At 36.5% G+C, this 9,798-nt stretch overlaps 2 protein-coding genes across 2 annotated transcripts; one reads left to right on the top strand and one right to left on the bottom strand.

Annotated features, from left to right (window-relative positions):
• Positions 1-599: 599 nt before the first annotated feature.
• On the top strand, positions 600-2,794 carry eIF2alpha (eukaryotic translation initiation factor 2 subunit alpha). Its single transcript, XM_018540041.1, has 6 exons — positions 600-669; positions 1,082-1,325; positions 1,491-1,722; positions 1,941-2,173; positions 2,254-2,369; positions 2,457-2,794. The coding sequence occupies exons 2-6, from the start codon at positions 1,088-1,090 to the stop codon at positions 2,679-2,681; spliced, it is 1,044 nt and encodes a 347-aa protein (XP_018395543.1). The 5' UTR covers positions 600-669; positions 1,082-1,087; the 3' UTR covers positions 2,682-2,794.
• A 1,533-nt stretch (positions 2,795-4,327) lies between these two features.
• On the bottom strand, positions 4,328-6,939 carry RpS20 (ribosomal protein S20). The gene is made up of 3 exons (XM_018540026.1): positions 6,739-6,939; positions 6,352-6,457; positions 4,328-4,637 (listed from the first exon to the last, which is right to left on the bottom strand). Exons 1-3 carry the CDS (start codon positions 6,739-6,741, stop codon positions 4,381-4,383), a joined length of 366 nt encoding a protein of 121 aa, XP_018395528.1. The 5' UTR covers positions 6,742-6,939; the 3' UTR covers positions 4,328-4,380.
• Between the last annotated feature and the right edge of the window lie 2,859 nt (positions 6,940-9,798).

Below are 9,798 nucleotides of genomic sequence, written 5' to 3'. Positions count from 1 at the left end.
CCTTAGGGCGGGTTCACACCTTGACGGAAAAGCGGAAAGCGGAAGAGCAGTTAACCGATCAGAACTCGCCCTGGTAGTAAAAAGTACAAATCTAACAGAAAGTCGACTACCTGATTGGCTACTGCTTTTCCGCATTCTGCTTTTCCGTCAAGGTGTGAACCCGCCCTTAGGCCAAAGTCAAAGGCTGCGGTCGAGTTGCCACTACGAATGCTTTGAAGCGTTTGATTGACCAATCAAAAGAAAGAATTTTACAAATTGACCAATCAAGAAACGCTTCAAAGCATTTGTAGTGGCAACTCGACCGCACCTAAAGTCTCGCTACAAATGCTTTGAAGCGTTTGATTGACCAATCAAGAAACGCTTCAAAGCATTGGTAGCATCGTGTTGACCGTACCTAGAGAGTGATAGAGAGAACGGATAAGAAAAAGTGAGATAGAAGTTTAGATGGCGTTACTGGGGAACTTTTCCATTTCGCGTATGCGCACTTCATTGTTGCCAACATAAATTCAGGAGAGTTGCCCTACTTGTATATACTCTGACCATGTTTTCCGGCCTCTCGTCAACACCAATCAGGTTACCGCAGTGTCCGCAGTAGGTGGCGCTCTGTGACAGCTCCACATTAACCAATTAACCAACATAAAATCAACGAGGAACGGAGATTTCTTACAGGTAATAATCAGAATATTTTTTGTCGGCTATAATTTTTTAACTCTCTCTTTCCAGAATTTACTAATCTTCAAATTAATATATTTTTAATTTTTAATGCTACATTCAAAAACGTCCTCTTTGAGAAAAATTTTATTCAATATGATACAGTATACGTTACGTGTACTTACATATTTCGAGGAAAATTTTCCTTGAATAGGATGTTTTGTGTGAACGCGTTTAAGCAAATAACCTGCCAAGCTTATTTATTGGCGGACGGCTCTGTCCGTAAAAGCTTAAATAAATGCTTCGATTAAAAATTTCGCAAAATTATTGACAGTATATTTTTATCAACTATTATTTCTTGTATTTTTGATATTACTATAGAGCTGTTATTTTCAACGCCACTGCATTGTATAATCTTGCATACTTTCAGTGAAACATGGTACTGTCGTGTCGATTTTATAAAGAAAAGTATCCAGAGGTAGAGGATGTAGTAATGGTGAATGTACGCAGTATAGCAGAAATGGGTGCATATGTTCATCTGTTGGAGTACAACAATATTGAAGGCATGATCTTGCTCTCTGAACTCTCTAGAAGACGTATTAGATCTATCAACAAACTTATCCGAGTAGGCAAAACTGAACCAGTTGTTGTTATTCGTGTAGATAAAGAAAAAGGTAATTTAGGATATTTTATTGGTTTATATATATATATATACTAAAAAAATATAGTGTATTGAGAATTAAATGCAGTTAGTGAAAAATTAAATTATTTATATAAATTTTTAAGTTTATACAATATTCTCATAGTTTGTAATGAAATATGTTAATCAATGGTTCTAGGCTACATTGATCTAAGTAAGCGTCGTGTGTCTGCTGAGGATGTAGAAAAATGTACAGAAAGATATGCTAAAGCTAAAGCTGTTAATTCAATTTTGAGACATGTGGCAGAGCTGTTGCACTATGATAATGACGATCAGCTTGAGGAACTCTATCAAAAAACAGCATGGCACTTTGAAGAAAAATACAAAAAACAGAAGGCATCTGCTTATGATTTTTTCAAACAATCAGTATTGTAAGCAAAATCTAACTACATTAATAACTGCAATAAAGTTAAATTAGATAGATATATATATATATATAAAATAAGGATGGATACATTAAAAATTTACATATAAATATTACTAAATAGTGAATACGAAGATCTAGCCTCAATCATATTTGACCCTGTTTTATGTATTTAAAAATATATTTAAATATATCTTTGGACACATATTTATGAAACACTTTTAGGGATCCTTCCATCTTAGCAGAATGTGGTTTGGACGAACACACGAAGGAAGTGTTGCTAAATAATATTAAGCGAAAACTTACTTCACAAGCAGTTAAAATTAGAGCAGATGTCGAAGTGGCATGTTATGGTTATGAAGGGATTGATGCTGTTAAGACTGCACTGAAAGCAGGCTTAGCTCTTTCCACCGATGAACTTCCTATAAAAATTAACTTAATTGCTCCTCCATTATATGGTATATGTTCTATATTATTTTTCAAATCAATCCTGTATTAAAAATCATAATGTTATATCTTATTTTATGGTGATCGTCAGTTATGACGACATCTACCCCAGAAAAACAGGATGGCTTAAAGGCGTTAGGTGATGCAATCGAAGTCATACAGAATAAAATAACTTCGCTTGGAGGTGTATTCAACGTACAAATGGCAGTAAGTTTCATACATAAATAATGTTTATCCAATTTTTTGCATATTATAATAAAGAAATTATACTGTTTTTTTTTTCTACAATATTAGCCAAAAGTTGTTACTGCGACAGACGAAGCAGAATTAGCGCGACAGATGGAACGAGCGGAACTCGAAAATGCGGAGGTTGCTGGTGATGACGAAGAAGAAGTGGAAGGATTGGAAGGCGATTTTAGTGGTGGCGAAGGAGGCGAACAAAACAGTAAAGGTATCGAACAGAATGGTAAAACTATAGATGAGAACGATAAAGACGATGTATCTGAGGAGGATAATTGAAAAATATATATATTTATAGAAATAAAGTATTCTCGATTAACTAACAGACATTTGCATGTTTTTCAATTAAAATTAGAATTTAATAAAGTATTCTATTGCCTTTTTGTTGAATATACCAGAACGATTATTCAATAAATATGAAAATAAAAGATGTAAAAATCAATGTAATTTATAAAAATGAAATTTTTTACTAACTTGATATACAATAAACGATCTAAAGACGCATTTTTATTTTTGACAACCAAGCATTATTCCAGTTATCCATTCAAAATATATTTATATTATCAAAGGCATGCAAAAATAATTTTGTTACCTTAGAAGTGCGCATATATTTACCTATACTTAGGAATCTTTGGATAAAAAAAGAAACAAGGAAGAAATCACGTACAAGATATATGTTAATAGATATAGAAGATTATTATAATAAGGACTTTACTGACAATGAGAATGGTGCGATTTATCATTTTTGTAGTATGTCCGAGTATACAATATATAATGCAATGAATTTTGGCTTCAGCCTACATGTTATATATTCGTTGCACGTCGACAGAGCTAGGCATGTATTAGTGCCAATTTCATCAACTCGATCAACTCTAATCAGTGATTAAAACCGGTAACACACGATACTTATTTTCCTGCTGGATTAGAATCTTGTCATCGTATTGGCTACGGACAGTGCCAGCATCATAGCCAATACAGTGGCAAGAATCTAATCTAGCTAGCAATCCAGCAGGGAAATAAGACCGTGTGCTGTCGGCTTAACCATTAATCGTAATTGGTCAATTCTATTAAAACAGCAAATGCGATTGGTCAGTTCCAGGACTGCTTAAGGAATTGGCGTTAATGAAACCGATCCTTACCTCGGTCTACAAGAGTTTTAAGCCTTAAGCCATAAGAAATGAACAAATCGTAGTCGATTATTATCCTCGAATTCGACTGTAATTGGTTAATTTCTTACGGCCTAAGGATTAAAACACATATTGTAGATCCGGGGTTAAGGTTTTCCTTGCTAACGCTCATTTATAACATAAAAACAATTAATTTTGAGCATGTGACCTATTTTTTTAATTGTTATACGACAAGCTTGCTGCCACATCAGTGTTTCTAAAAAAAGTGAGTATAGTGAGTTTTGTATTCGGAATAGTAAAAAAAGTAATTTCTTAGTTAAATTAGTGAAAGAAAAGTGAATTTTTTGAAACGCTGTGCAACGAGCTATTATGTAGTTGCATATTGCAAAATATAATTTTTTAAATAAGCAACTTTTTTCGAATTAGTTAATTTATCTTACAGTAATTTCTTTTTTTTTTTTTTGGTATTACTGTAAGATTATAAAAAAAATGAATAAGTATAAATTAAAAAATTATTGATTTTCCGATATATATTATATATCTCTACCTTAATACTTTTATATACGAAATAATTAAAAAATTCATTATTATATGAAAAGCTATAATTTCATTTAAAAAATTTGTGCTATCCAAGGTTAAAGCTTTTCAAGATCAATCAATATTACCAACTCCTTTTTCCTAGTAACTAAACATCTCTAGTCATGAATATTTTTGTCTTAAACTTAAGGATTTGAGATATTCTATTGGATGGCTTAAAATGACTACTGTATATAATAAGTAATAAAAAATGTCAATAAATATGTTTCAAGTTTTTAAATTTTTTATTAAAACTTTGTAGTTTTAATGACTGTTTATTCATTAGCAATCGTTACTTCTACCTCTACACCAGGCTCGATAGAAATGCTTGTGATTTGTTTTACAATCTCTGATGGTGAATATAAATCAATCACTCTCTTGTGAATTCGCATCTGGAATCGATCCCAAGTCTTCGAACCCTCACCACATGGTGTTTTGCGAGTTGTTATTCTTAGAACCTTGGTTGGCATACGAACAGGTCCTTTGACCTTCAACTTTTGCTTTTTAGCTCCATTGATTAATTCTGCACACACTAAAATAAACAGAATCGAGTTTATTGTATGAGGCTATAAAACTGAACATTAATAAAACACAATTTAAAATCGATATTATTTTTATAGTTTTCAAGGTAAAAAATCTACTAATGCTAGTTAAAATTACATCACATGATGGAAACACAAACAAAATTGAGTTTAAAAGTGGCAAAATATGTGGCATTATAGTCATTTATGAAACAGATTGCTAATATGGTATATATTGTATCTTCTTGATAATAGACAACATGTGCGTTCAGGCTGCATTTAAAAAAACTACCTAAAACAGTATTATTTTGTCTTTGTTGTTCATTGAATATTATACAAAGATAAAATTAATATAATAATAAGGCTCTATAAATATAAAATAAGGACAAAGAACCAGTAATATAATAACCAATTTAATTAAATGATAATATAAATACAAATACGAAGCCTATAACAGTCTAGCTTGGATCTTTAATTGCTTATATATAAACTACCGCGGTACTATCACGAATTAAATTAATAATTAACTAATATACATAGTTCGCTCAAATTGCGTGCCGAACAATCGTTGGTCTCGAAACGCAATATCTAATAATCTGAAAATACTAAATCTGGAAATAATTATTCTTATTGTGAAAAATATTATCTCGGTCGGAAGTTGAACCCGGATACCTTGCTTTACGCGCAAGTGTCCAATTTGGAGGGACTACGTATATTAGTTAATTGTTAATTTAATTCATAATGGTACCGCGGTAGTTTATATATAAGCAATTAAAGATCCAAGCTAGACTGTTATAGGCTTCGTATTCGTATTAGTTATGTTCTTACATTAACGATTTTTCGTATTAAATATTGATAACATAAAGTAACAAAAAACATATGTTTCGACTCCGATCGGGTCATTCTCAATGTTGCAAATTATAAAATACAAATCGTTATAAAATACATTGATAATACAAAATTCATTATGTGTTACTGTATCTATTCTTTGTTATGTACTGCATCAATTAAGTAAAAGTAGAAAGAAGAGATAAAGACAAAATGATACTCAGAGATACTTGGGTAATGTTTTCAAACACAGCCTACGAAGATGCTATTAATGTTATTTATATCATTCTATCTTCTTTGTTCATCAGACATAAACATAGATAGAATGATACAAACAGTAGTGTTTTTCCAAATGTATCTAATGTGATGTATCATGTTTTGTAACATTAAAAATACACAGTATCTTCTTAAATTACTGTTAGTATTTAATAGTAAAAATATTAGATGCAACAGAATTTTTATTTAATCATGTTCGAGATGTCTGTTATATACAAGAGTAGCTGATTTGAAGCTGCTTATGCATTTGTGTAAGCATTCAGAAAATTTGATGCATCTGATACTTTTGCTATTAAATGCAGTATATCTTTATTAGATATTCTATATTTTTAATATTAAAACATGATGTATTATATTGTCTACCTTTGATATGTATATACATGATACATACATAACATAGCAATCTATCTTATAAATAATTGCGATGCCATGTTTTTTTGACTTTTAATTTAATTTATTGTGTTTCCATCAAACGACCTAATTTTTAACTAGCACAATCAGATTCTTCACAATAAAAACTATAAAAAATAAAGATTACTTTTCGTATGTACTGTAAAAGTAGGTTTTTTCATAAACTTTTCCTTGATAATTTGTCAAAATATATATTTTGAATCTATTTACCTTTCTCAAGTGAACGAACATTGCGCGATGTAAGTGTGATTCTAATTCGATGAATAGGAGTGACTTCCTGTCCTGGCTTCTCAGGATTGTCGACTTTAGTTGTTGCCTGAAAATTAATAGATAAGTATTAATTTTTTTACAATGTACAATATAATAATTCTATTACACGTAACATATAAAATATTTATATTAATAACAATTCCATGATTTCCTTTCAAAATTTTTGCAAATAAAGTAAATATTTATTCATATTTTATATATGTGACTTCTCGTATCGAAGATGCATAACCTAAATCTGTACTTAATATGATCTATGTGACATGAATAAATCATCGTTAGAGCAGATATACTTTTCTAAGTGTACATTACGTTACTTCAATCACTTACCATGTTTGATTTCTCGTACTGATCGAGATAACCAATTTATAAAGTAAAACTGATCAGCGCTGAATCAGTACACGAACACTCTCCACGTGCAAAGCACAAAAGAAGATGAGAACGAGAAATAGGATTTCCGGTTAGAGCCGCAGCACTAGGTCTGTTCGCGTTGCTTGCACTTTTTGCACATTTTTGCACTTACCATCTTCGCTTTCTTTTTAAAGCCGAATATACATCTATCTCACTTTAAGTGCAAAATTATTTGGGGATTTCATGCAACGCGAACAGACCTACTGAGCACACACTTTTGCATAAATGCAGGAAGTAAGATATAAGGAGACTCCACTCCGTAAAATAAAAGTGGACCCATTTTAGGTTTCGAGTTCAGCTTCCGATTCTGATGAGTGCGAGTAAGAGAAATGATCATTTCTCTTACTCGCACTCATTATGCGCAGCACTACTAAATTCACGAGCGCTGCGAGTGTCGAGAATCGGAAACGGAACTCGAAACCTAAAATGGGTTCATGTCTTGTAGACTGGCGAGACCGAGTGGAGTCTCCTTATATCTTCCTTCATGCATAAATGTATGACGCATAAGAGCCAATTTCACCAACGTCGGTTTGACTAACCAACAGTTAATTTCAATGGAATTATCCAATCGCATTTGCTTTGACCAGGATGAACTAATCACGGTTGATACTTTAACCGTCAGTTAGCTTAACCGACGTTGGTGAAATTGGCCCTAAGAGAATCAATCAATCAAAATGCTTCTCTTCCGTGAAGTGAGAGGAAAAGAAGGACTCTGATTGGTTGATTCTCTTATGCACTATGCATTAGACTGAGTCCACAACCTCGCTTTAAGAGGCCCTATCGCACATGAAATGCATAACTGTGCATAAGCATAACATAAGGCCGCTGGACCAATGAGCATCCAGCATAAAGACGCCATATTGATTAACATAAGATGCTCATTGGTCCAGCGGTCTTACGTTATGCACTGTTATGCATTTCATGTGTTTTGGGCTTTATGTATTACCTCCTTCATAAACTTCTAATCAAATTAATCGATGATTAAGAGCCCCAACACACACTTTTGCATAACGCATAAAGGTACAATTTCATGTTGACGCTTATTTTTAGCGTCAAAACAGATCACGTGATCAAAATTGATGCTTAATATTCGTCAATTTGTATCACGTGATCTGTTTTGACGCTAAAAATAAGCGTCAACATGAAATTGTACCTTAAAGCATGTGGAATTTCATTGGCCCATTTTCTTATGCATTAGTTAATGGACCAATCAAATTCTTTATGTATATGGTTTATGCGTTATGCAAAAGTCTGTGCTCCCCGCTTAACTTGGCAGAAATGCCAACAACAGTTTAATGTTCTAATAAGAACGCCTCCTCTCTCTTTCTCTTTTTAGATAAATTGTGTTTACTTCTCACGTTAGCAATTGTGATGATTGAGGGCGACTGTCACCAACGCCGATTAACATAAACAGATGACAGAACGAAACGTTAGAAATGAAGAAATCGTCATCGAACATGCTGCGATACGCTGAAATTCAAATCGGAGCGTCTTTCGCGCCGGAGCCTCTCTTTGGTACAGGCTTTGATCAACGGATGGCGTGTATCTTTGCGTATCTTGGCGCGGGGCAGGTCGCGCTCCCAACGTTCAGCACGAGCGTTAATTCAAACCGCGTACACTCAGAGCGGAGGTGATGAGGACACCCATCCATTTTGAAAGTAAAAATATACCGTGCGATTCGGAATCTTTCGTGCCATCGGTTGGACGGCGCACGAGGGTTAAAAAAGCCGTGGGATACGTGCTAGGTGGGTCGCGAGACCTCACACGTGCCCTTACGCGCGGAGTGGCCGCGCGTAAAATGACGTAGGGAACGTCTGATCAGATGCGTGTGAGCACGCGCGCGCGATACCGACTGATACCGACGTGTGTGTGTGCGCGCGCGCGAGTGTATGCGGGTGTGTATATGCGGTGAGCGGAAACGGTGCGCGGTGTGCCGTCGCGCCGCGCCGCGCGTTGTAGCGATCGGCGGTAGCGTACGGGAAATTGGCCGCGGTGGCTTCGCCAATGGATGCCAGGCAGCACGGGACGCCATTTTGATATACGGGCGCACGTCAAGCGCTTCGCCTCGGTCGCGCTCCGCAGTGAAACGCGCTCTGACGCGCTCCGTGAGTCGTTCACCGCCGGCCTGCGTAGGAAGCACAGCCGCGGGCTCGAATTCGGGGCGTAACGCCAACTGCCCGGGCATCGCGAGACGGTTGGTGCTGTGGTGCGTGGCGCAACGGATCCCCGTGAGTTTTCGTTGACAAGTGACAGGTGAATCGATCGGGGTCTACGAGAGAGAGAGAGACAGAGAGAGAGCGAAAGAAAAGCTCTTCGTCGTTATCGTCATTGTCATCATCATTGTCGTCTTCGTGTTTGTTGCGGTACTTGCGGTGTCTCGGGAGCCAAGAGTGGAACGAAACGGAGCGAAGCCGAGCAGATCGGAAGAACCGAGCCGAGCCGAGCTGTATTATGTCGTGTCGTGTCGTGTCGTACCGTGCCGTGCCGTGCTGTGCTGTGTTTGAGCTGTGTCGTGCTGTACTATACTCTACTGTACTCTGTACTGTCCTGTCCTGTCCTGTTCCCCTGTGTAAATGCGAGTCCGTTTGTGCTACTCGCGACCGCTGTTAACTAGTCTCTAAGATCTGAACGGTGGCGCATACCGAGTTTTCGTGCACGCGGCGTGAGAGTCTCGTGTCGCGCGCGGTAGCGTATCGCGCCAGGTAATCCGGAGGCGGCGGTACGACGGCAAGGAAAAGCCGCTACCGCTGCCACTACCGTCGTCGCCTCGCCTCGCCGCGCCGCGCCGTTTCATTTCGCGCGTGCGAGCGAAAGAGCGAACGAACGCGCGGTCGACGAATAGGGGAAGAAAAAGATAAAGAGAGTGCGCGCGTGTGTGCAGAAGAAAAGAGGTAGAGGAGAAAGAGCGTGAGAGATAGGGAGGGGGGAGGGAGAGAGAGGGAGAGAGAGAAAGAGATAGAAATATCGAAGAAGCCACCG

This window comes from Cyphomyrmex costatus, unplaced genomic scaffold (assembly GCF_001594065.2).
Source record: "Cyphomyrmex costatus isolate MS0001 unplaced genomic scaffold, Ccosl1.0 scaffold23, whole genome shotgun sequence".
NCBI classification, from domain to species: Eukaryota; Metazoa; Arthropoda; class Insecta; order Hymenoptera; family Formicidae; genus Cyphomyrmex; species Cyphomyrmex costatus.
Note: the sequence above shows the minus strand (reverse complement) of the source record. Positions and strands in the feature narration are given on the sequence as shown.

Excerpts from the sequence above, each read along its gene's own strand:
- RpS20 (XM_018540026.1), bottom strand. Across the intron at positions 4,638-6,351 it reads TGTTCGTTCACTTGAGAAAG|TGTGTGCAGAATTAATCAAT; the intron begins GTAAATAGATTC and ends TGTTTATTTTAG.
- eIF2alpha (XM_018540041.1), top strand. The coding sequence starts at position 1,088 with ATGGTACTGTCGTGTCGATTTTATAAAGAAAAGTATCCAGAGGTAGAG. Across the intron at positions 1,326-1,490 it reads TCGTGTAGATAAAGAAAAAG|GCTACATTGATCTAAGTAAG; the intron begins GTAATTTAGGAT and ends CAATGGTTCTAG. Across the intron at positions 2,370-2,456 it reads TATTCAACGTACAAATGGCA|CCAAAAGTTGTTACTGCGAC; the intron begins GTAAGTTTCATA and ends CTACAATATTAG.